This window comes from Panthera tigris, chromosome B4, assembly GCF_018350195.1.
Source record: "Panthera tigris isolate Pti1 chromosome B4, P.tigris_Pti1_mat1.1, whole genome shotgun sequence".
In the NCBI taxonomy this organism is placed as follows: domain Eukaryota; kingdom Metazoa; phylum Chordata; class Mammalia; order Carnivora; family Felidae; genus Panthera; species Panthera tigris.
In genome coordinates, this window is record NC_056666.1 from 65,893,428 (window position 1) to 65,920,938 (window position 27,511).

Here is a 27,511-nt window from a genome sequence, read left to right on the forward strand (position 1 = left end):
CCCACTAACACGTGCGTGCACACGCATGCTCTCTCTCTCTCTCTCTCTCTCTGTCTCTCTGAAAATAAATAAACGTAAAAAGAAGATTCATCCATGTTGCAGTAAGTATGAGTGCTTTATTCCTTTTTAATGGCAAATAATATTCCATTGTATGGATATATCACATGCTCATTAGATAATACACATTGGGGCTGTTTCCAGTTTTTGGCTCTTGTCGATAATGCTGTCATGAACATTTGCATACAAGTTTTTATGGGCACACATGATCTCATTTCTCTTGGGTATATACTTAGGAGTGGAATTTCTAGATCGCATGATAACTCTGTTTTTTACATGTGGAGAACTGCCAAAGTACTTTTCAAAGCAGCTGTACCACTTGACATCCCCACCAGCAATAAATGAGGGTTGCAATTTCTCTATATCTTCTCCAGTGCTTATTATTGTCTGGTGTTTTTTTTATTATGATCATCTAGTTGCATAAAGTGGTAAACCCACAAATCTGATCATTTCTGATATCCATATTAATAACATAACCCTCTAGGGTTGAACAAGATAAAGAGAGTAGAACAGTCCAGAGCAGGCACTTCTGGAGTGTGGACTTCTGATTAACTGCAAATACTACCAGATCACATCCAAAGTATGTGGTCCTAAGATATGTTAGATTTAACTCTACAATCTAACACACACATCTATATGATACTGTCTCTGCTGAAATATTTGAAAGTAAATTATGGAAAATATAACATCAGCCAGAATCAATTAAAAAAGACTGGAAGAAAATTTAACATACTGTTTTTAAAATCTTGGCAGGAAGAATACTTTCTAAGCTTTATACAAAGCTCAGAGAACATTGATTCATTAATAATGAATGCATTTTTTTTTTATTTTAGTGAGAGAGCAAGCAGGGGAGAGGGGCTGAGGGAGTGAGAGAGAGAGAGAGAGAGAGAGAGAGAGAGAGAGAGAATCTTAAGCAGACTCCATGCTCAGTGTGGAGCCTGAGGTGGGGCTTGATCCTGAGACCCTAGGATCATGACATGAGCTGAAATCAAGAGTTGGGTGCTCAACCGACTGAGCCACCCAGGCACCACAGTTAATAAATGCATTTTAAACTTCTACACAGAAATGATACAGTAATTAAAATTAAAATGCAGTATTTGTTACATATACGGTGGATAAAATGTTAAAGCTATAAATATGCAAAGCATTCTGAAAATAATGGGCTAAAGAAGTGAATAGGCATTTTGTAAGAGAAGAAATACAGTTACTCACTGAACATGCTAAATGAAGTTCATACTCAGTAGTCATCAATGACATGCAAATACACTAAGATAGTGTTCTCCTGTGATATAAATACTAGCTGCGTGAATTAAGGCTCATTTAGTTGTAAGTGACATAAAAGAGGGAAACTTAGGATGAAAGCATGGTGATGTTTTATGGAACCCAGAATTAGGAATGTAGCAGTCCCCGTGGAAAGAACTGAACCACAAAGCCCTGACAAATCAGCAGAGAACAACACCATGAGGCAATGAACAGGAATCCAGCGTCGGCAGACAGGAAGACCACATGCGAGGCCTCCTGAAACTTTCCAGTGGCATGTCAACAGGAGCATTTTAACAATAGCAGTGAGGGTTCTGTGGAGGCGGTGGAAAGGGATTTATCAGGATGGCAGCGGAGATCATTCACGTGGAGTCGTGTGCTCTGAGTTCCTGCTCTCCAGGCTTGTAGAACGGAAATCAAGTTCAGGTATTTATATCCGGAGTAGAAAATCCAAGAAAAAAAAAAGCAGACTACCATCTTGTCTAAGTCATCATAACATGGATATAAATGGATATATTCTTTAAATATATCTAAATAAAGGCACAAAGAGGGACGCCTGGCTAGCTCAGTCGGTTAAGCCTCAACTTGGTCTCAGGTCATGATCTCATGGTTCGTTGGGTTCAAGCCCCGCATTGGGCTCTCTGCTGTCAGCACAGAGCCTGCTTCACACCCTCAGTCTCCCTCTCACTCTGCCCCTCCCCGGCTCACTCTCTCTCTCAAAAAGCAATCTTTTTTTTTTTTTTTTCATTAAAAAAATACTGTTTAAATTTTTAAAAGGCACAAAGAGATGCCTAGGTTGATATGCTCTATCACTGGGCGGGATTTGGGGTGATTTGTACATTCTTCTTTGTTCTTTCCGGTGCTGCTTGGTTTTGTGTGTATATGTCTGTGTATGCGTGTCTATGTGTGTGTGCATGTGCACATGGGTTTTTATCCAAGCATGTAGCACTTTTCTAAAATAATAGATTTTTTAGAGAACCTTTGCCAGCTTCATGAGGTGATCCACTGTTTTCCAACTATTTCTGTTGAATACCAGTATAAAAATAAGAGTTCCTTGCTAAGTGACAGGAACTTTCTATACACTTAAATGATTTTATATCATACAATCCTTGTAGCAACTATACAAGAAGGAACTTTTATCCTCACTTATACACCAAAGCTGAGAGAGATTAATTTACCTAAACTTAGTTGGCAAATATGGAGCTGCAGTTTCAATACAGATATTTCCATCTCTAAACCTGTGCTCTGCTCCTTAATACATTACACCATTTCCCTTATTATGTCACAACACTTGAGACTAGGGATCATCATTTTCCCCAATCTCTCCTCCTGCTTGCTCTAAAAGCAGGAACTGCTTTCAGCTCACTTGCTAACAGCTAGGTGGGCAATGACCTTGCACATATTTTAAACAATTTTCAGGGTTTATTACTTCTCCCAGAGTCATTGCACAAAGCATATTTGCAGGTGACAATCACTTGTCCAAACACTAAGAGCTAGTGACCGTGATAGGTCCACAAATCACCACCAAGTAAAAAGCTGAAGGCTAACACTACTCTGTCAACATCAGCTCAGAGGTAGCTGCCTTCTGTGCACCATTTCAAAAATATATTGGTCACATGACTAGGCTTTCTAACTGTTTATCTATTAACTGTTGAGCAACATATTGCTTCTATGTGGGAAAGAAGTAATGTGTCTCCAGGCTCAATATTGCCAAAAAGAATCTTTGTATGTAAGGTTGTCTTGAGTCAGCTCTCTTTAAGATTTATTAATCAATGCACAGTTATGCCAATGAGAAAAATAATATGCCTATGAAGGTAAGGCTAGATTGGCTGAGTTTTGGTCCTCCAGATTTTAAGTAACATCTTCTGTAATTTCTTTGGATCACTGATCATTGAACAATTGAAATGTCCTTAAGAGCAATCTGAGAATCAACAACAGAATTTAAATAGAAAGAATTAGGGGGCACGTGAGTGGCTCAGTCAGTTAAGTGCCCACTGCAGCTCAGGTTAGGACTTCACCTCAGGTCATGATCTCACATCTCGCGGGTTCAAGCCCCACGTTGGACTCTGTGCTGCTCTCTGAGCCTAGAGCCTGCTTTGGATTCTGTGTCTCCCTCGCTCTCTGCCCCTCCCTAACTCATTCTCTCTCTCTCTCTCTCTCTCTCTCTCTCTCTGTCTCTCAAAAATAAACAAACATCAAAAAAAAAAAAACTTTAAACAGAAAGAATTAATCTGGAAAGGAAATTTGTGTGTAAACATAAATGACCAGGTGAGACAGGATGATGGAAAATAATTTTCTAATACCATCTGTTATACTTGTTACTAATGATTACACAAGGAATTTCCCCTGACTCAAAAATACTCCTCTAGGTCCAAAAAATAAATATATAAACAAATAAAGCTCAGAAGCAACCATGAACCCATGCTGCCTATAATATTATACAAATCCTAAAAATAACACAGTGAAACAGATATAGGCAATTGTTCAGCCAAGCCTCATTGTTCCTGCCTTTATACAACTGATTTTTTTTTTTTTATCAAATCAAATGATGTTACTCTCTTTCCTGTACTAATGCCTTCCAGTCATGGTTCCATTCATCTGGGATGCTCTACTTTCCTTTCGTCAACTATACATTGAATAAATAAGTAAACACTATCTATATGCAAAACATTTTACTAGATATTAAATGGATACAAAGGGAAAACACAGTTCTTGTCCTATAGGAATTTATAATGTAATAGTTGTCTGATACTCTCAAATGTTTATTCAACAAACACTAAGTTACTAAATGACAGAAAAAAGATTTGGCATTGGAGACTGTGATATGAACACATGGGCTCCTGACCCTGGATTATTTATATTCTATTAAGAGGACAGATTCGTAAACAAATGCGTGCAGCAGAATGTGGAATGTGTATAACAAATTCATCACATAAGACAGAAAAGGAGGGATAGTCAATTCTACCTGAAGGATCAGGGAATGTCTTCATAGTGAGAGTGATGCCTGAACCATCAGTAGATTCTATCTATCGAGTGAGATAATAAAGTGAGGCAGAACTATTGCCACAAAAAACAAGGATTAAGCATCATAGTTGCCTCAGGAAATACAGGGGGTCTGAAATGACTTAGAGTTTTGGAAAGAGTTTTTAGAGCCCAGTGGGGGAAGAAGAGGGCGATGGGACATAGAGAGAAAGAGAAGAGGCTGAATAGCTAAGTGAGGGTTTGTAACGTTCTCATGGCCTTAATGCATAGACAATTAAAGGGTGTAACACAAGGGAGTAAGAGTATGATGGTATTTGTGCTTTCTGAACAGGACTCTAGTAGCCCAAAGAGCAGGATTCGTGGCAGGAAGGAGGCAAGGGGACAGAACAAGATGTGGGGTTGAAACAGTTTGCCATGGTGTCCGCAGGAGTCAGATAGGTCTGGGCCCAGTCAGAACCAGAGAAGTCGGCCACATTAAAGAGCTAACGTGGAAGTAGAAGAGGCAGGAGATCAAGGTTTGAGGCTCAACTGACAGAAATTCTATGGGACTTGGGGGGATAGAGAAAATGGAGTTAAGGAGTCATTCCCTTGAGGGAGGCAAACTGGAATTCTAAGGAGTGCCCATACACAGTCTGAAAAATCTCTGAATCAAATCTTATAATGATAACCCTAGTTTAGAACAGATGGTGTAAATCATTCCCCCAAAATGAAAATGATACAACCACCCAATAATTTCATTTTTTTAAATCACAGCTTTTTATATGTGTACTGGAAAATATTCACCAATCATCATCATCATATCATCGTGTATTAAACTAATTCATCCATTTATGGCCCTCACCGAAACAAAACACTTTCATAATTTTGTTTTTTGTTTTTGTTTCTGTTTTCCTAGTAAGAACCACTATTGAGGTCAGTGTCTCTGGAACGATTTGATTTGTAATCAGGCAGGATATAACATTTTAGGCAAAACACAATCAATTGAGCGCTTAGATACTTCAGCTGTGTCACAAGCACTTTGTAAACCATTTAGCCTATCCAGCAAAACTTTATCACCAAACAAGTGCAGGAAACAATGTGGTTGATGGATAATGACTTAAGTAATATATTCATTTTTTACTTGTGCACATGAGAAGAAGTTCTGTGAGGGTTTTTTTTTTTTCCTTTTTCTATAGAAAGCATTGTTTCCTCTTCCATCATCCCATTCTTAATACTTTTTTTTAGTTGAATTTAGACTTTTCTGAAATTTTGTTTTACCACTTCATGGCACAAAACTAAAATTGGTGAAACAAAAACACAGGGACTGACAGAAAATCCATCAGATAAGAAACCCGTTGCTTCTCGAAGAGGCCAGGTCACCAAACAGATCTCCTTCCCCAAGATTATACCTAAGTGAAACCATCAGGTCGATGCACCTTATCAGCTCACCAAGTCATTTATTAGAAACAGCTCTCCCCAAGACAAAATCTTCCTTGGGTCAAAGATTTGCTCATTTATGTTCTTATTTGGGTATATTATAGATGATATCCCCATACATACAAATTCTATCATTTTTCTTTTTCACATATTATTCATCCCAGATTAAAGAAGCAAAATACCTGTCAGTATTCAGAAAGTACTAAGTGTCCACTTCTAAAACTAGTTTTGTTACTTGGAGGCAAAGTAAGTTCATTTAAAATTATTTATTTGTCTTTCAATTGTTCACAAATAAAACTTTATGGGATGTTTTAGATAAACTAAGTTTGATTCATTGTATGTTTTTATCAAATTATACTAGTAAGACGAGTCATTTTTATGCTTTTATTATATATACAAACCAATATTTTTAAAGTACAGATATACACAAATTCATGTCTTTACACATGTGTAAATTCATGTGTCCAGAATTATTCTTCCAATCTGTCCATAAGGCAGCAAATGTTTATTAAACTCCTTCCATGTGCAAAGCACACAGGTTTTGTGAAAATCAATGGTAAGACAAATATTGCACTCTTGAAGCTGATAGAGACAAACATGCGAAAAACCTACATAATTACGTCAGAATAAAAGAAAACCACAAGAAATGTAGTGTAGGAACTCCAAGGAAGAAATTATTAATTCCACTTTGGGAATCTATTTTATGGTATACAGGCATACCTCACTTTATTTTGATTTCCTTTATTGTGTTTCACAGATAACTGTGGTGTTTTTTTTGTTTGTTTTGTTGTTGTTTTTTTTTTTTTTTACAGACTGAAGCTTGCGGCTACCCCATGTCGAGCAAGTCACTCGGTGCTATTTTCCCAGGAGCATTTTTGCTCACTTTGTGTCCACATTTTGGTAATTCTCCTAATATTGCAAGCTTTTGCATTGTTTGTTATGGTGATCTGTGAATCAGTGGTCTTTGACGTTACTATTGTAACACCTAATTGTTTATGGCACCATGTACCACACCCATATAACATAGAGGACAGCGAACTTAATCGTAAATGTTGTGTGTGCTCTGACCACTCTACTGACCTAATGTTCCCCCATCTCTCTCCTTCTCAGGCTACTCTATTCCCTGAGACTCAACAATACCGAAATTATTCAAGTGAGAGAAAGAGTCGCACATCTCTCACTTTATTTTTAAGTTTATTCATTTATTTAGAGAGAGAGATTGGGAGCAGGAGAGAGGCAGAGAGAGGGGGAGAGAGAGAATCCCAAGCAGGGGCTATACTGTCAACACACAGCCCGACACAGGGCTCAAACTCATGAACCGTAAGATCATGACCTGAGCCAAAATCAAGAGTCGGAGGCTTAACAAACTGAGCCACCCAGGCGCCCCTCTCACTTTAAATCAAAAGCTAGAAACAATGAAGCTTAGTCAGGAAGGCATGTCGAAAGCCAAGAGAGGCAAAAAGCCAGGCCTCTGGAGCCAGTTAGCCAAGTTGTGAATGCAAAGAAAAAGTTCTTGAAGGATATTAAAAGTGCTACTCCAGTGGACATAGAAACGATAAGAAAGCATAAAAGCTATGTTGCTGATATGGAGAAAGCTTGAGAGGTCCGGATAGAATATCAAACTGGCCACAACATTCAACGTTCCCTTAAGCCAAAGCCTAATCCAGAACAAGGCACAAACTCTCTTCAATTTTGTGATGGCTGAGAGAGGTGAGGAAGCTGCAGGAGAAAAGTTGGAAGCTGGCAGAGGTTGGCTCATGAGGCTTAAGGAAAGAAGCCGTCTCCATAACATAAAAATGCAAGACGAAGCAGCAGCTGCTTATGGAGAAGCTGCAGCGAGTTATCCAGAAACTCTAGCTAAGATCATTAATGAAGGTGGTTACGCTATACAACAGATTTTCAGTGTAGATGAAACAGCCTTCTAGTAGAAGAAGATGCGATTTCATAGGTAGAGAAGAGAAGCCAATACCTTCTCCTCAGGCTGACCCCCTAACAAGGGGCTGATGCAGCTCGTGACTTGAAGTTGAAGCCAGCGCTTATGGATCATTCCCAAAATCCTAGGGCCCTTAAGAATTATGCTAAATCTACTCTGCCTGTTCTCCATTTAAGGAACAACAAAGTCTGGATGGCTGTACATCTATTTAGAACATGGTTCACTGAATCTTTTAAGCCCCCTATTGAGAACTATTACTCAGGAAAAAAAAAAAAAAGATTTCTTTCAAAATACTGGTTATTGACAATGCGCCTGACCATGCAAGAGCACTGATGAAGGTGTGCAGTGAGATTAACGTTGTTCTTATGCCCACTAACACATTCATTCTGCAGCCCAAGGATCAAAGAGTGATATTGACTTTCAAGAATTATTATTTAAGAAATACCTTTCATAAGGCAAAAGCTGCCACAGTCAGTGATTCTTCTGATGGATCTGGGCAAAGAAAATTGAACGCCTTCTGGAAAGCATTCACCATTCTAGACAACATTAAGAACATTTGTGATTCATCAGAAGAGGTTAAATATTAACATTAACAAGAGTTTGGAAGAAGTTGATTCCAAATCTCACGGATGAGTTTCAGGGGTTCAAGACTTCAGTGAGGAAATAACTGCAGAGGTGGTGGAAATAGTGACTAGAATTAGAAGTGGAGCCTGAAGATGTGACTGAATTGCAGCAACCTCCTGATAAAATTTGAATGGATGAGGGGGTGCTTGTTATTGCTTGTTATGGATGAGCAAAGAAAGTCATTTTTTGTTTCTTTGTTTGTTTTTTGAGAGGGGGAGAGGGGCAGAAAAAAAGGGAGAGAGAATACCAAGGAGGCTCCACTCAGCATGGAGCCCCACATGAGGCTCGATCTCACGACTGTGAGATCATGGCCTGAACCAAAATCAAGGGTTGGACGCTTAACCGACTGAGCCACCCAGGCGCCTGGAAAGTGGTTTCTTGAGATGGCATCCACTTCTAGTAAAGATACTGTGAAGATTCTTAAAATAACAAAGGATTTAGAATATTAGATAAATTTAATTGATAAGAAGTGGCAGGGTTTGAGAAAACTGACTCCCATTTTGAAAGAAGTTCTGTGGATAAAATGCTCTCAAACAGCATCACATGCTAAAGAGAAATCTTTCATGGAAGGAAAAGTCAATCAATGCAGCAAACTTTGTTGTTCTCTTATTTTAAGAACTTGCCACAGACATCCCAATCTTCAGCAACCGCCACCGTGATCAGTCAGCAGCATCAACATCGAGGCAAGAACCTCCACCAGCAAAGTGATGGCTTGCAGAAAGCTCAGAGGATGGTCAGCATTTGTTAGCAATAAAGGATTTTTTATTAAAGAATGCACGTTTTGTTATACACAGTGCTACTGCATACTTAACAGACTGCAGTATACTATAAACATAACTTTCGCATGCACTGAGAAACCAAAAAAATTGTTTGACTCATTTTAATGCAATATTCCCGTTACTGTGGCGGTCTAGAACCAAACCCACAATATCTCCAATGTATACCCTGACAATCAAGAATAGGTACAGAAATTGGGGGGGGGGGCATGGTGGGAGGCTTTTCAGCCTGAAGGAAAGTACCAACAATGGTGAGAAGCAAGAGGAGCATACACAAGAGACATGGAGATTGGCAAGTACTCCACTTTGGCTAGAGTCCATGTCTGAGATGTGACTGGCAGGGGATGTCTGTCCAGGATGAGGGGAGACTGTGAACACCACGTTAAGGTGCTTGGATTCTATTTTGTAAGCAAAGGAGAAAGACTGAAAGTTTCTGCAAAAGGAAAACCACATAATTCAACCTTTGTTTGGGAAGCTAACTACATAACAGGTGAAGAATAGACCAAAAACATGAATTCTGGAGTCACAGAGAATAGTTCAGAGAATATTTTAACGTTCTTGGGGGAAAATACAACTTCCTGAACAAAAAGGCTGGCAGCAGGAATGGAAAGGGAAGCAACAAACATTTTGGAGAGCCGAGCCGAATAGAAAGTTGTGACTGAGCAGACACTGTAAGTAGGTTAAAGGTTATAACAATAGAAAAGTAATAGTATACATGTTGGTATTGGTTTACTTTATTTCAAAAGTCAAAGTCAAATGTAGACAGTATGCTTTCCCACAAAACCCAGATGTTCCCTAAGAATCTTTCCAGGTGCTACTTCAGGCAGCCAGCGCTTAGGAACAACTGATTGGTAAACACAAAATTGAAGCAATTTGCCATCTCCACTCAAAGCTCTATCTTTGCCAAGAGTTGGGGGCGGGGGGGGGGGGCACAGGGGTAACATATCACAAAAGTAAATTGAAAGAAAGGCACAGATATCTATTAATATCAAACATTGTTCATTTTCAGGATGAAGAAAGCTAGCTATAGATCCCTGGAACAGCAACAGTAGAATTTGACATCCTTCGGGAGAATATTAAGTGAAATGAGGACTTTGAAGTGGGAAGCGGTTGTCATTAGAGAGAGTCTACCTTAATATCCCTTTAAAAACTCAGACACTGGAATTAGGGCCTAGGTTTTCAAATGGCATTGCCAATCATAAGATTTCCTCAAATCAAAGCACGTTTACATTGTATTTCAAGGTCTCACTTCCAGTGCCAATGACTTATCAAGCTCTGAGTGACATCCCAGGTCATCTAAACCAGGGATTCAACCATCCAAGAAATGATGCTTTCTCAGAGTACTGGTGGCATTGCCAAAGGTCACAGAGGCAGTGTCAGAAACACAACGTAAGCCTGGGGATTTCCCAGACTTCACTGACATATTCCACAAGGAAAGAAGAAGCCACATAAATGACATTCAAATGACAAAATGACGTCAGTGAAACAAAGAAATTAAAACCATTTAATTTAAACTGTGAGACATATCTTAGGTTGAAAATCAATCATCTTTCAGCTAGTATACTTCAAACTTCTCTCCAAAAACATTTTTTAAATTCACCAATTCAAATTACCAATTAGGAGAAACATTCACTACCCACTTAATATTGATTATGCCTCCTTTTCCCAATGCCTACAAAGAGGCTTTGGATGAAACCTCTAACATAAAATCAATTGCAATCAGCTTTGTAGTGTTTCTGCTTCCACAATTAATTTGAACGTTGAGATAGCAAGGTAATAAGCTCTGTCCAAACTCTCTCTCATTCTTTGCTTTATGGCTGGGAAACATGAAAACCTATTGAAGACATTAAAGAAGAATGATTGAGCTTTCAATTACCTAGAAAGCCACAAATAATGTGATCTTCCCTTTACAGGAGTACATTTAGATAAAAAAAGATTGTTAAGAATGCCCACAACATCATACACACAGAGATGACACAAAATATAAAGTTCTGTGGGCACTGAGAAGCAAATTTCTCAAAATGACTCTAAAACCACTAATATACTAACTAACGCTGAGAAACATGTTAGTTTCGATCAGGTATGACAATTATAACCATATCTGGTTCTCTGCACTCTCTTGACAATTGAGATATTCTTAATATATATATACATCCTTAATATATATATTAAGGATATATATATATATATATATATATATATATATATATATATTTGCAGAGAGAGAGCAACTAATTAGCCAAGTAGAAAATATTGACTTTTACAGTTACGTCACAACGCAGTTAGTCAGAATACTGTGCTGACATTTTCAATATCTAAACGATTATTTTATTTACACAGAATTCTGAAGAGCATATTTGTCGTGAAAGGAAACCCTGGAATCTATTATTGAAAAGCAAGCAAGTTAAGTGGTGACTTCATTATTAAGAAAGCAGGGGATGGAAATGACAGAGCTTGCAGTCGGTTCTCAACTCCAATGGTATGTATGAATGTCACATAGTCAATTCAATTAATTTCCCTCTACTTTTCATTTACCAGGTCCATCACCTTTGTCCAGCATTTAACTTTCATCTCACCCCGCCTGCTGATTTCTAGTTAAAAAGCCCTCTCATTACTTAATTTCCCACAGCTTCATTAGGTAACTCAGCAGCAGAAAAAGGTAAGAATCGATACTTGGAAGTCAAACACCAAATTGTTAAGGTTTATGGCACTCATCTGAACTGTTTCTACCCACAGCTCTCACCAACAGGGAACAGAAACGGCACAGAGGAACTGTACTCCCCTTTGTGATGGTATTGATATCATCTACTATAATTGTGTCTCTCAGCTTTGTCCTTTCTCTTTAGTTCCCAACACATCAATACTGATAGGAAAGAATCCCACCCTTAAAGCCTAAAATGAGTAACTTATGGAAGAATGCCAGAGTATGTCTAGTGGACAGAAGCATGCACCTAAGAACCAGACATATATGGACCGGGAACTCAACCTCACCACCTCCTTGATGTGTGACTTAGGCCAAATTATTTAAACCTTCTTTGAACCTCAATCTCCTCACCTATAAAATAGGACATAAATCTCCTGTTTTATAGAAATTGTGAGGACTGAGTGAATCAGTATATGTTAAGTGTTTTCTACATTGTCTCGCATACATTTTGACTTAAAATATATAGCATGTTTCTTGACTTCATTACTTTAGCTTATAATTGAATAGTTGTACGGTCTAACAGATAGAAATGCTTCCCAGGGACTATCAATGATACTTTGCTTCTTCGGTGTTTCACAAATTTAACTGATAATTCCCTCAGTGCTTGGAGTTTTATTCTTTATAGACTAAAACTGACAAAAGGTCTCATAATTCGAACAAGAATACGCAAGAACTAATGTCTCTGGCTGAAGAGGCTATAAACATTGATGGTTGTAATACATTTGAAAACACTAAGGTATTGTAAGTCAGGCCGTGAACATTGGCCCTTGGGACAAGGCACCTTTTAAATATATCTCACTTTATTATTGGCAATAAAAACCTTCTCCGCCATCAGCCTGAATTATCATCTAGTTGGATCCGTTTTATCACATGTAAGACACGAAAGAGTTGTCTAAATGTCAGCCCACTGATTTTGTGGGTGGGATACAAGAATATGCTTTCCTTCTAAAACTTTGTTGTTAAACACTACTTCCAATCTGTCAAATCCCATTGGGGCCACGTGTCTCACTGTGTGTGTTGTTGTGTGGTGTTGGGAGCCATGGGGTAGAATCTGTAGGAACTTCCTATGCATTTCCAAATCCACACTCTTGTGACCACTTTTACTCTGTACCTCCCCCACACTGCATTTCACGTTTCTATGACTTCCCGTACTGATTATAAATTTGTCCAAAATACAGGTGCCCTCTCCTCTGTGTTGCTTGTATGCCACCTAGTAACGTATTCATAAAAAACTTAGCTAAGACTAATAACTACTAAGTGCATTTCTTGTGACAGGCACATTCCTGGGCACTTTGTAGACTTTATTTCATTTACCTCTCCAAGAAGACTATAAATCTAGTTTTTAAATCATTTCTGTATTACTGATTAGGAAATTAAATTCTGGAAGTTGAAATAAGATACCCAAAATAACGTTCCAAAAAGGGATAAAACTGGGATTTAAAGACATCTGTCTGGCTCCTAATTCCACTTTCTTGCTGCTATACTCTGCTGCCCCAAATTCTCATTAATCTTTAAATGCAACTTTCTCATGGGAATAAAAGTATTTAGAAAGGTGCAGCCAGTAGTTTAGACTTGACTCTGCTTACTTAAAGAGGAATAGGGGGGAATAATGAAAATAAGCTATTAAAATCCCCTTGAGAAGATAGCTTACTAATAACTTCAGTCCTAGAAAACTATCCTCAGGAGAAAAAAAAAAACATAACTGCTGTCAAGTGTTCGTGAATAAGAATACTCATTAGCGTTATTGTGAATAGTAACTTTTTGAAATAAATTTTGGAAAATAAGAGAGAAGTCAAATAAATAGTGTGTGCATAAAATAGGCTAGAGACACAGAGGGTTATTTTTTCAAAAACGAATGACAGCAATATATACATGATATAATACAAAAAATACAGAAGATAAATTATGTAGAATATAGTATGATCCCATTATATAATGTGAGCATACACACACACACACACACACACACACACACACACACACATACACTCAAGGGAAAGAGAGGGACTGTAAGTATGGCGTTATAAATGGGAAAGAAGTGAACTAAATGTTCATAGTTTGGGGCGCCTGGGTGGCTCAGTTGGTTAAGCATCTGACTTCAGCTCAGGTCATGATCTCACGGTTTGCGAGTTCTAGCCCCGTTTTGGGCTCTATGGTGACAGCTCAGAGCCTGAAGCCTGCTTCAGATTTTGGGTCTCCCTCTCTCTCTGCCCCTCCCCCACTCATTCATTCTCTCTCTCTCTCCCTCTCTCTCTCTCTCTCTTTCAAAAATAAAACATTAAAACAATTTTAACATTCATAGTTGGATGGAATATGAGCGATTTTTATTTTGTATGGATATCCATTTGTAATTCTGAGTACTTAACTAGTATGAAAAGCAGTATTTTAACGCACATATATGCAACAACTTATTTAACCCTCAAAACAAATACAAGTCACAGGGGCTATTATTCTCCCCACTTTACGGATGAGGAAATTAAGGAACAGAGTCATTAAGTAACTTTCCAACGTTTCACAGCGAGTAGTGGTAGAACTGGTCTAGTTCCACACCCATGCTCTTCAAGGCTAAGTAAAACTGGCTCTAATAAGCAAATGTTATTATTATAAAACAGGCTAACAACTGCATAAAACCCCTTTGAGAGGGATTGTTTTTCTTCCCTGCCTTGAGTGAAACAAGTAGGGAGGCTTCTGACTGTTCTGCCACAAAAATGTATGTAAAAGAGCACAGACGTTTACACCCTTTTCCTTGGGGCCCTGCTTTGTGAATTGCGTCCAGACTCACATTCTCCACATCCCAGGGCTGTTTTAGAACATCGCAGGCCCCAAATATTAAAAAATACAAAGGGCAGACCAAAACATTGGTGGAACAACCACATGAGTAAGGCTTTTGTCTGCTAAGATATACCTGGACACCTTGCACATTGAGACTTTAAGATCACAGTACAAATGCCCCAGTACAAATATTCCTGAAACTCTGGGGCTAAGCCAAACCCAAACAGGGCTGAAAAAAGCATCGTGGGGTCACTACAATTTTGAACCACAGGACTTCAGGAACTACAGAGCCAGAAGAATAGGATGCTATGCCCATACCACACTTGGCCCTCGGTTTACCTGTTATTAACAGCATAACAGGCGTTCTACTTCCCCTAGCATATAGTAACATTATCAGTTAACAATTAACTTCAAACTTCTTGTCTTTTTTAAAAAGGGTAGAATATGTCTAAAAGATAAACCAACAGGGACTGGGGTATAAACCCCAATTGCTGTGTTTGAACTCTTTCCTCTTTTGCCATAGATAATAAGAACAGCGAATGCACCTACTTCAACCAAACTGGGCCAATCCCCGCTGGACCAAGAAGATTCTCTCTCTTGCAATACGAATATGCTTTCCCAGGTGGTCTGGAACTGGAACTGTAACATGTAAACTTGCAAAGTATATGCTACCAGTGGATGGAGAAACAGAAAAACAAAGTCTTCAAAGTAAGAGAATAAGGAAGAGGCGGAAAGAAACACATGAAAAAGTGAAGAAAGCAAAAAGCATACAGAATTTCAATTATCTTCTTGTTTCATTCACAATACACTTGCAAACTGTCACAGCCTCTCATGGATTCTGAAACCACACGGCCCCACTTATTCTAAGCAGAGAAGCAAGACCACAAAAGTGCTGAACCGGACACTGTCATTTCTTTTTTTTTTTTTTTTTTTTTTAAATTTTTTTTTTCAACGTTTTTAATTTATTTTTGGGACAGAGAGAGACAGAGCATGAACGGGGGAGGGGCAGAGAGAGAGGGAGACACAGAATCGGAAACAGGCTCCAGGCTCCGAGCCATCAGCCCAGAGCCGGACGCGGGGCTGGAACTCACGGACCGCGAGATCGTGACCTGGCTGAAGTCGGACGCTTAACCGACTGCGCCACCCAGGCGCCCCCGGACACTGTCATTTCTAATGTGTCATTTCTAATAGTGACAGTCCAACAGCAACAAACTTTTTCCTTTGTATAATCTTTTACAAAAGGCCTCTGAACAGTGAGGTGTATGTAAGTAACACATGTTTAACAATGGGCTCTCCAAAAAAAAACCCAAAAAACAAAAAACTAGATGCATAAATGTGTGTATGCATGTGTGTATTTATATAATTTGTTATAAACTTACCGACATATAGTATGTGTAGCTGAGCACACAACTTCTAAACAATAATAATAATAATATTTTTACTTAAATTCCATAAGGCCAATTGATTCCCACAGAAGGTCTTAAGTACAGACAACAACAAAATCATAAATCAAGCCCTGATCTTGACTTTCAGTATTTGCCAGTTTCCATGGTGTAAATATTCGCCATGGCCAACTTCAGTCTACCAATAGGACGTCACTGAACAGGACTGAAGAGATGAGCAGTAGCACAAGATTGCATAATATTTTCACCACGCGGATTAAAAAGAGCATAGATGTCATGAAAGAGCAAACAGTGAACTGTAGTAAAACAATTAGGAAGTGACAACTTTTGACTATGCCTTTATTTTAAAATATAATGCATTAACTTTAGGTTTATATCATTTAATTTTTAATAACCACTATATTTAACAACTGGTGGACAAATTCCTGTCCCAATCCCATTTAAGTCTGGTCCAGCACACCCCTGAAAAGTTATCTCCTCGCACCTGTGTAGGGCAGGGATTGCTAATCTGTATAAAATGATTACAGTCACAGTCATTTCCTCATCAAACAGGTAAACATTTTAATGTGTATCATCAGCACATGGTAAACTTGTTAAAAGCCCAGATTCCTGGGCCCTAGTCCCAGAGATTTTGATTCAGTAGATCTGGTGTGGGTACCTAGAAATCTGTATTTTAACAGGCACGCAGCCCTCTCCATGCCAGCTGATTTATTCAGAGAATGACAGCATCCAGCACTGATGGACTACATATTCTGTGCCAGACTCAGGATACATGGATTATTCAAGAAACAAAACTTGTCCTCAAGGTGAATGCAGAGACCAAGAATTAACAACATAACTATGATACTAGTACATACCAGCTGCTTTGGGAAAACAGCAAAACCCAGTTGGGGAGAGGAGTCGTGAGAGAGATGTTTGACCTGAGTCTTGAAGAAAAGAGCACAAGCTAATCAAAAAGACAAGGGGGAAGAAGGGAGGAAGGGCTATTCAAGGCAGAGAGAGTGGCATTCAGCATAGCCCCATAGGCAAAGAGGAAGTCAGTTCACTGGCAAAACGGCACATGCTATGGGACTGTACCACTTATTCGTGTATTGCAGCCACATTTATCTGTCACCAGTTCTAGCATATGGTAAACACATACTGGTTGGACTATATTCAGTCACAGTGTTCATGTGAGAAGTGGTGGTAGATTAGGCAAAAGAGTCATGGCCAGGTCAGACAGGACCTCACGGAATATCTAGCACAAAGTAGGGGCTCACATTTTGTATCCTTCCCTCAACCTGAGTAGTTAAAATTGGTTGTATCACCATTATAAAATTATTGCTGTGAAAGAATTTACATGTGATGGCTAACCCACAAAGTCTAGAAATACAGAATGTTCTCCCTGTTTTTTTTTCATTGATAAGCTAACTTCTCAGAGAAAATAACCAAAATTATGTGTTGGAAACAGTTCACTAAACCAAAGGCCCAGGGAAACAGGTGATTACTGCATATTATTTTTCCCACTGGTTTTTACCTCATTCTAATTAATCCGTTTTCAGAATACAATGGGAATGTTGTAAATGTTATTTTATGTGTGTAAGGTTGTATCATTTCAGCTATAGACATTTTAATTAGGTAACCCAATTAACTTAAAAAAAATCTATGAATTAACATAATGAGAAAAATGAATGCTGGCAGAACTAAACAGTGGATAGAAGGGAAGTCATAGGGTAGGAGCTTGTCTCTACATAAACACAGCTAGAAAAAAGCACTCATCACGTTACACACCAAGTTTGTAGCCATCCCAAAACCTCCACGCTATACTACCGTCCCTTCTGTAATGCAAGCCTTGCCCATTCTTCTCGTCTCCCCTCAAGCCCCATCTTCTCTTTGTAATATGTTCCAAGCACTCCACTCCACTATGGTCTCTTCCCTCTCTGTGCACGAACCACATCTTTGGATTTAGTCCGACGTCATCACATATTGCGTAATACTTCTCTCCCAACCAGACTTTACATTTTCAGAGAACTTCTCTTACATTTCTCCTGGAGCAGAGCATAATTCTCGACATACAAAAGACATTAAACAGTTGGTGAGGGAATAGACTAATTGATTTCCGTGAATTATATTTAGCTTCAAGCTTCAATTGTTAATTTTCTCACCTCCCCCAAAATGAAGATGAAAATGTCATAAAGATTTTTTTAAAGGCCTTCGACTGGGGACAATGAAAGGAGGTTATTAAAAAGGATTCTATTCCTGAGTTGCTTTCGGAGTGTCAGCAAATCATCAGAGGTCTCTAACATAGAAAGCAAGGGAATTCCCTACTCTGCTCGTCCAGAGTAAGACTGAGAGACCTCCAGTTGAGCCTTGTTGCTAAGTGAAATTCCCCCCACACATCCTAGAATATACGCTCTTTATACTTTCATCAAAGAAGAAAGAGAAAGAGAGAGCAGGTATCCCAAGACTGCCTCTATCCCTGTCTTCTTTACTAATTGACTGCAGAACAAAAGAGGAATATTTACAGAATTCCATACTGAAACATATAGAAAACATTTATTCAGTAAATACTATTTCCAATTTCAAAATAGTTAATGTTGTTTTAACACTTCCTTTTGTGTCACAAATTGTGTGAGCACTTTTCAGACATCATGTTACAAAGCTCTGATATCATTCTATATAAGATAAATACCACAATTATCCTCATTTTAGAGATGAAGGAGCTCAGATTAAGAACTCCAAAGGAACATGACTGAGACACAAAGACAGAATCCGTAACCAGGTCTCTTATGCCAAAGCCCGGAGGACACCATCTATGTTTACAAGATTCAATTCTCAACAATGTAAGTACTATAAGTACTTGGGTTCTATTTCAGGACTTTTTTTTTTCTTTTGAAAACTAAAAAACAAAAAACAAGACACCAAATCAATGATACGGAAAAAAGGCTGGAACAAGGATGTCCAGGGTCTGAGGTATCAAGCTTAAACAAACTGGGTTAAAGCCAATTAATTACAAGATTCCAGGCACACCCAACACACACACACAAAAAGAGTGGTTAAATGTGGATCCCACTGGTAGAAAGACCAGTGAAGGTACAATTTCCCCATCAGTCCTAAAGAGCTTTTGGGAAACTCAGATTTAATTTATAACATTTTTATATTCATGCCAGATACAGGCCACATGTCATTCAGGCTTTGCAGGATGTTCAGCAGAGAAGAACTCTAGAAAACACACTTATTGTAGGACTTTTGGCTATGTATGATGTGTATATACTAATGACTTCCCTCGAGCATCCAATGCCAGCTTCAGGGAAAAGAAAAAGGCCTAGAAATTAATGCCTGAAAAGTGTTTTCCATATAGTTTCACCTGTTCAGTTGACAGGAAGAAATCTCAGGCAACCCTTAAAGCAATAAACATAATAAGGCAAGAGCCCCACCTTAGCTATCACTATCAGCATTAGTATCTCCACAGTTGTGAGGTCAGCCTTAAGAGGAAGCAAGCAATCATGGGATACAGTTTCAGGGATAGACGAAAGCCTCGCCCCTAATTAACACCTCAATTAAGGTTGCAGGTGCTTGAATTTCCACAAAAAAGAAAATCCATCCCTTGGGCTTTAGACTTAGTCCTGTGAAAATGCAAAATAAAGTACGACTGGGGTGACAGCATTTTAAGTTTCCGGGTTTATTTACATCCAAGATTCCCCTTGTTTGTTACATTCTCTCACCGCAAGTTTTGCCAAGGAAAAGAATTGGAGGGGGGCGGGGAATTTGAAGCCCTGAAAACAATCCTGAGGCCAAAGTGGGCAAAAGGGAAGAGAGTTTTCCACTGAGAGAGACCCAAGTATGCAAACAAGAAAGTGGGCTCCAGAGTCAATATTATGCAAATTCTCCCTCTCCTGGTGCCGTTATCAATTTAGTATACAGTCCGCCTATCTCCTTCTCAAAATCTTCTGCGAAACAGCAATTATGCTGCTTTGTTTACAGGAAAACTGACCCGAGCAACGTCAGGCAAAGGAGTTGAAATTTACAGTCCTTGGGCAGAGTGTCAGTTGTTACAAGCACTCAAAACTGTGTCTACTTGCAGGCAGAAAGTCGTGACTTCCCAGATTTCAGGTACGGCACAGATTCGTCTGCAAACAGGGCTGGAGCCCAAATCTCTACCTAACAGGCACGAGGCAAGAAGCCCGGAAGGGTGGGGGGAAGCAAGCTGGATGGCTCCAGGAAGTGGGTGGGGAGGCAGCTGCCGGGTTTGGTGCCAACTGTGGCACTAGCAGGTTCGCACACGCCTAGCGGAGGGAGTCCCGGGCCACCGCGCGCAGCGGTCGCAAGCGCTTTTGGCAATGCTGTCCCCCTTCGACTCCCGTCATCACCCAACCCAACAGCTCGGGTCTGGGACGTAAAAAGGGCTTGCAAAGTGGGCGGCGGCCGGCGTTCCCGCCGCTGAGTCACAGCCCAGCCAACTTTTACTTTTACAGCATTTCCCAGAAAGAAAACGAAAAGTCTCAGTTCCGTAGCCCACCACTCGCTTCTCGTTCCCGCTCTCCGCCCCGTGTCACTGGAGCCGGGGGTGACTCGGACCCACAGCTGGGGTGCTTCCCACTCGTCGCGCAACTTCTCACCCCAGCAAAGCCTCGGGGTGCCCGAGCGCTTCGCAAGCGCTACCCACCCGGCAAACGGGAGAGCAGGTGGAGGGAGGGGAAGGGCTAGCCTCCTCACCTGCAGGACACCGACACCTCCACCCGCGTGGCCGGGATGGCCGCGCTCAGCTGGTTCAAGTCCCCGATGCCCGCAGTGCTGGTGTAGCGGCTGTCCATCTTGGGTGGAGGCGCCGCGGACTTGTCCGGCGCCCACATGCAGAGCTCGGGCAGACTGAGGGCTCCGAGCCCAGCTCCCGACAGCCGGGGATGGGGGTTGAGGGTGGAGGCAGAGGAAGGAGGGCGGAGGCAGCTCGCGGGAAGGGGGAGGGAAGGGGAGGCGGACCCGCGCAGAGCCGCGAGGGAACCGCGAGCCAGTCCTGACCCAGGCCGAGGCTGCCGGGGAAGTGGCGCACGGGGCTCCGGGCTTCCCTGCCCCCTCCTTGCAGGCAGCAGCCCCAGCAAGGGACACTCCGTGATCCTTTCCACGCTCTGGGTGTCAGGCTCTGAGCAGCCAGCGGGCCACCCGGCGAGGGGGGGGGGGGGGGGGGGGCAAAAGACCCAGACCTCAACCGTCTAGGAGCGCAAGCCCCGGCCGGCTGGGCGTGCGGCTGGGGTTGTCTCCGCCTCTACACACCCACTCCCGCCTCCTGGGCCGCGACTCCCTCCTCCTGTCAATCAGGTGTGGACGGGAATGTCACGCAGTTCGCCTGCCTGAGCTGGAAGCTGGAGGTGTGGGCGCCTCTGCCTGCTCCTAACCCCCCCCCCCCTACCGTAGGTCCACCCCTCCCCACCCCGCGCTGGTCCTCACCGCACCCTCAAAACCCATGGAGGTCCTTGCCCTCGGGCCGAAGAGCCGGTCCGAGCTTCTGAACTGCCCACCCTCGGCCCCTTGAGGGTTGAGGACAATGGGGCAGAAGGACGATCTCCAACGTTCTGTACGCGGTGCTAAAGTGACATATCAATATCTGGGACAAGGCGGGAACAGGGTGGACTCTAATGTGGGGAGAAAAACTATTTGGGATTTAAGGGGGCCATCTGGTTTCCCTCTTCCCTCAATTCCTCGGAACATGGGGGTCTAATAGGGACAGTCCTTATAGCCAGGGCCCTGCTGCGGCCCCTCGTTCCCAAATGCATGAAAAGTTCTGCCCTGAAACCTGGAGGTCACTACTATCTAATGCAACTCCCTCACCCCGACTCCCACCCAGTAAGACCCTAATGACACTGGACGGACGCTAGCACAGAGGAGCCGGAGTGAGCGCCGCATTTAGGAAACTGGATTCTGGGGCAGCCGTGCTGGTGCCAGAATGCCGAAGCGGACAAAGCCTGGGGAGGTACCCGAGGCTCCCCTCCCTTGCCATGACCTCATTGGCTGCACCTTCCCTCCGGCCTCACCCGTGCGCCTACGGGTCCCCGAGCGCTCGCCACCAGGGGGCGACGGAGAGCTGGACGCGGCTTTAGGTAAAGAAGCTGGGAGCGTCGGCTGGTTGGCCGCCTTCTCAACGCGGCCAAGCACGGAGTTTCCAGCTGGCAGGACTAACTCAGAAAGGAACTGTTTTCATGGTTCAGAACCAGCCATACGTTGTAACATTTTAATCCACTTGGAGCCACCTGCCCGGAGAATCTGTACAGTTGCCCGTGAGGATGTGTAGGCGTAGTCTTGCCTCTCTCCCCCCTGTCAAGATCCTTCCTGCGCTTCAGTCTTGTTTCCTTTCCTCATCTCCCAGCCCACCCCTTTTCATCCCTTAAATCCAGAGGTTCTCTGATTCTCTTTTCCCATCACAGATTAACCTGTGGTTTATTACTATTTTGGAAATGTCCTAAAACTCCAGACATTTCTCTTATGCTGCCCAAAATTAATTTGGAGGACGAGACCTAGGTGAATTTTTTTAAGGTAACCAGACTTATCTCACAGAAGCCAACAGAAGAAATAAAAGTTTAGAACTTTAAAATAGTACCCAGCCCGTAGGTCCTTTACTTCTTAATTTTTCCCACTTTATTGACCTATAATTGATATATAATAAATTGCACATATTTAAAGTGTACCATTTAATAAATTTCAATACATATATACTCCTGTAAATCCATCACCACAATCAAAATAACAAGCCATTCCATCACCCCAAAAGTTTTCTCATGTCTCCTTTGTAATCAGTCCCTCCTTTCACCACTAAAAACAACCCTCCCGGCAACCACTGGTCTTCTTTATATCACTATGGATGTTTGCATTTCTATAATTATATATATATATATATATATATATATATAATTGTATACATATATATATGTATTGTATGTATATGTATATGTATTGTATATGTATATATAATTGTATATATGTACAATTGTAATTGTATATGTATAATTATATATATATATATATATACAATTGTATATACAATTGTATATAATTGTATATGGAGATATATATATATCCATATATATATGGAATCATATAACCTGTACTCTTTTTTGTGTGACTTTTTCCATTAAGCAAAATTCTTTTGAGATTTATCCACCTTGTTGAGTGCATCAATAGAGCATTTCTTTTTTATTGTCCACTAGTATTTCACAGTATAGATGTGCCACAAATTGTTTACCCATTCACATGTTAGTGGACATTTTAGTTTTTTCCAGGTTTGGGCTATAACAAACAAAACCGCCATGAACATTTATGTATAAGTCTTTATGTGGGCATATGCTTTCATTAGTTTTGAGGAAAAAAAACTTAGAAGTGAAATACCTGGGTCATAAGGAATGTGAATGTTTAACTTTTTAAGAAACTACTAAACTGTTTTCCAAAATAGTTTTACTATTTTCCTTTCCCACAACATTATATGAGTGGATAACATTATTAGTCTTCTGATCCATGAACATTATATGAGTTCCAGTTGCTTCATAACCTTATCAATACATATTATTGTTATTCTCTTAAATTTTAGTCAATCCAACAGGTGTCTTAGAGTGGGTTAATGACTACTGATGTTGTAATTATGGACCTCGTTGTGGAGTAATCACTAGTGATGAGAATATTTTTCTGTGCTTATTTGCTCTCTGTATATCTTTTTTGGTAAAGTGTCTATTCAAATCTTTCGCAATTTTTTTTTTTTTTATTTATTAGAAAAAGAGAGAGAAAGAGAAAGAGAGTACACGCATGCGAGTACACGGGGGAGAGGCAGAGAGACAGGGAGAGAGAGATCCCAAGCAGGCTCCACACTGTAAGCTCAGAGCCTCCTGATGTGGGGCTCAAACTAAGGATCCCTTAGATCTTGACCTGAGTCAAAATCAAGAATCAGTCGCTTAACGGCTGAACAACCCAGGCACCCCTGCTCATTTTTATTGCATTATTAGTTGTATTATTCCTGAGTTTTGAGAGTTCTTTATATATTTTCTATACAATTTACAAAATAACTTCTGCCAGTCTGTGGCTTGTATTTTTTTTTTTTAATTTTTAATGTTTATTTGTATTTGAGAGAGAGAGAACACACACCTACGAGCAGGGGAGGGGCAGACAGAGACACAGAATGCAAGGCAGGCTCCAGGCTCCGAGCTGTCAGCACAGAGCCCCACACAGGGCTCAAACCCACATACTGTGAGATCATGACCCGAGCCAAAGTCAGATGCTCAACCCACTGAGTCACCCAGGCCCCCGGCCTGTATTTTCATTTTAACGGTCTGTCAAAGAGCAGAAGTTCCTAATGTTGATGAATCCAGTTATTCAACTTTATTCTAATACTGATTATAATGTTGGTGTCGAATTAAAGAAATCTTTACCTAATCTAAGGCAAAAATTATCTTCTATGTTTTCTTCTAGAAATTTTGTATTTTCAGGCTTTTCATTTAGACCCATGATTAATTTGAGTTTTTTAAATCGAAGTTCTCTTTTTTGCACATCAACATCAAATTTTTCTAGCACCATCATTAAAAAGATCAACCTTTCTCCATTGACTCATCTTTGTACTTTTGTCAAAAATCAATTCTCCATGAGTCCGTTTTTTAGTCTATCCTATTCCATTGATCTGTTTGTTTTTCTTTAAACAAATACCACAGTCTTAATTACTGCAGCTTTGCTAATAACTCTTGAAAGCAGGTAGTGATCATTTTAAAAATTCTTTTGTTGGGGCACCTGGGTGGCTCAGTGGGTTGGGCATCCAACTTCGGCTCAGGTCATGATCTCCCAGTTCGTGGGTTTGAGCCCCGCATCAGGCTCTGTGCTGACAGCTCAGAGCCTGGAGCCTGCTTTGGATTCTGTGTCTCCCTCTCTCTCTCTGCCCCTTCCCTGCTTGCTCTCTCTCTCTCTCTCTCAAAAATAAATAACCATTAAAAAAATTTAAAAAATAATAATAAAAATTCTTTTGTCATTTTGGATTCTTTGAATTTCCATGTAAATTTTAGAATCAGCCTAGTAATGTCTACCAAAAAGAATTTTTATCAAGATTTTGATTGCAATTCCATTGATTCTATAGACCACTTAAAGAAGAGTGGATAACATTAGTCTCCTGATCCATGACCATTATATATCTTCCATTTATTTAGGTCTTCTTTAATGTCTATCAGCAATGGACTGGTACCCTTAAAGGAGAAACATTTGGAGACAGCCACATAGGGGAGAAAGCCATGTGAAGACAGAGACAGAGATTGGAATTATACTGCACAAACCAAGGAATGCCAAGGATTGTTGGTAACTACCAGAAGCTAGAAAAGTCAGGGAGGCAAACTTACCTAGAGCCTTTGGGGACAGCATGGCCCTCCCAGCACCTTGTATCCAAAAACCATGAGAGAATACATTTCTGTTGTTTTAAGCCAACCATTTTGTGGTAATTTGTTACAGCAGTCCTAAGAAAACTAATGCATGATATTAACACTAATTATTTCCATTTTTCTGATTTTTTTCAAGTTTGGTACTTTAAATCCATCATATTGAGGTAAGCTTTAAATGATAAAACGTTTCAAGTATATTCAAAGTCTTTGTTAATATGGTCAACACGGTACATAAAGAACTACAGTTTTTAAAAATAATTGTAATAACCTAATAAATATCGTGAATTATGGCATGTTTATTTCCTTTAACTTTTATTTTTGAGAAATTTTAATATAAATTTTATATTTATTGACATGTATTTAAATAATATGAATGATTTTAGAATTGCTAAAAGTCAAAGGTAAATTTCATTTACTAAAACTGTTAAGGAGCCATTATTCACCAAGTCAGGGATTCAGAAAATATTAGTTGAATGTTTACTATGTGCTAGGCACTGAGCTAGATCTTAAAGGTAAAGCTCCTTCTGCCAAGGAGATGCATGATGACTGTATAGATATAAAAAGATAAAAATAAAAGTAATAAAAAATAACAATAATAAATCAAAATAAATTTTAAAAAATGTAAGGGCGCCTGGGTAGCTCAGTTGGTTAAGTGTCTGACTCTTGGTCTTAGTTCAGGTCTTGATCTCAGGGTCATGAGATCAAGCCCCACAATGGGCTCAACGCTGGGCATTAAGCCTGCTTTTAAAAAAATAAATAAATCAGCTAGCCTAAAAGAGCATATCCTCATAATAATAGGACAAAGTGCATTTACCTCATCTAGCAAGTGGTGTTTTGGTGCAGAAGTCCAAAACAAACTAGACTGAGCAGTTCTTCAGACTATAGCTATAGCAATAGAAAATTTGCTCTACTGGACCCAACAACTATTCCACACCAGGATAAGTCAGAAATAACAGCATTACCATATTTTCATCTTCAAAATGTCCTTGGTAGGGGCACCTGGGTGGCTCAGTAGGTTGAGCTTCCAACTCTTGATTTCAGCTCAGGTCATTATTCCAGGGGTGTGGGATTGAGTCCCCCATCAGGCTCCACGGTAAGTGTGGAGCTTGCTTAAGATTCTCCTCTCTCTGCTCTCTCTCTCTGCCCCTCTCCCTGCTTATGCTCTTTCTCTCTTGCTCTCTAAAAATTAAAATAATAATAATAATAATGCCCTTGGGAAATTGAAGAAAATAGCTATGTCATTACTTAACCTATGAGGATATGCAGATAGCTGTATAATCACTGGGACACATGACCTGCTCTGTGACAATACAGCTTATCAAATAAACATATAAGAGCAAAGAATTGACTGTTTAATTACGGAAAAATGGCAGCTCAAGGAAGACTTTATGATGAGTGGCCAAAATATGTTCTCTGAATATCTACCTTTTCTGTGACCTGCTAACCATTTGAAGATGATTTACTCAAACTGGTCAAATCTGCAGATAACTCAATCATTCCAGACATTAAAACAATATTACCAACTTTAACTTGAAGTTACCTTGTGACTAAAAACGATCAATTATCTCACCAATTTTATAAACACCACCCTTTTACTGGTTAAAGCACTTAGAAAAATATCACTTTTAAAATCTTACAAATAATAGAAAATTAAGATAGGTCTTGAGTAAGTATCCAGGAACATTAAACCCAATATTTCAATTAAGTAATGCCTTTATAAAGGATCTTGGATAATTATTTAGGTAAACCTATTCTCAAACAAGATTTTCCCCCTGTGTTTGATAAATAAATTTTACACTCGAGAGAACACTTAGAATATAGGATGCTTTCAATTCAGAATTTTACACTTAATATTCAAACATATGGAAGAACATACTTCAAATTGTGTGTTGAAAGTCTCATGTTGGTTTGGATAGTATTTGGTTTTCTATTATCACACAGTCATTTGACTCATCCACTGCCTGTTCCATAAAGAGATGCCCTAAACTTGGGGTGAGGGAGGGGTGTGTCAAGAAAGTGATCAAACGACTGAATCTTCTATTTTTTAAATGATAGCCTTTCAGTTATTTATTGCCGTGTTACAAGCCAATCCCAAACTCAACCACTCAAAACAACAGTGCTTGCATTAATTTTCATGATTCTGTGGGTCAGAAATTAGCATAGGCCTCCACCAGGCAATTCTGCTCCATGTAGTATCAGTTTGAGTCATG

At 40.1% G+C, this 27,511-nt stretch overlaps 1 protein-coding gene across 1 annotated transcript in view; it reads right to left on the reverse strand.

The window, feature by feature from the left end:
- Window positions 1–20,814, reverse strand: part of CPNE8 (copine 8) — a 226,106-nt gene extending 205,292 nt beyond the window's left edge. Inside the window, exon 1 of the mRNA XM_007090800.3 lies at window positions 20,623–20,814. Coding sequence (XP_007090862.1) covers window positions 20,623–20,759 — 137 coding nt within the window. The 5' untranslated portion in view covers window positions 20,760–20,814. The remainder of the gene's footprint in view (window positions 1–20,622) is intronic.
- Window positions 20,815–27,511: the final 6,697 nt, after the last annotated feature.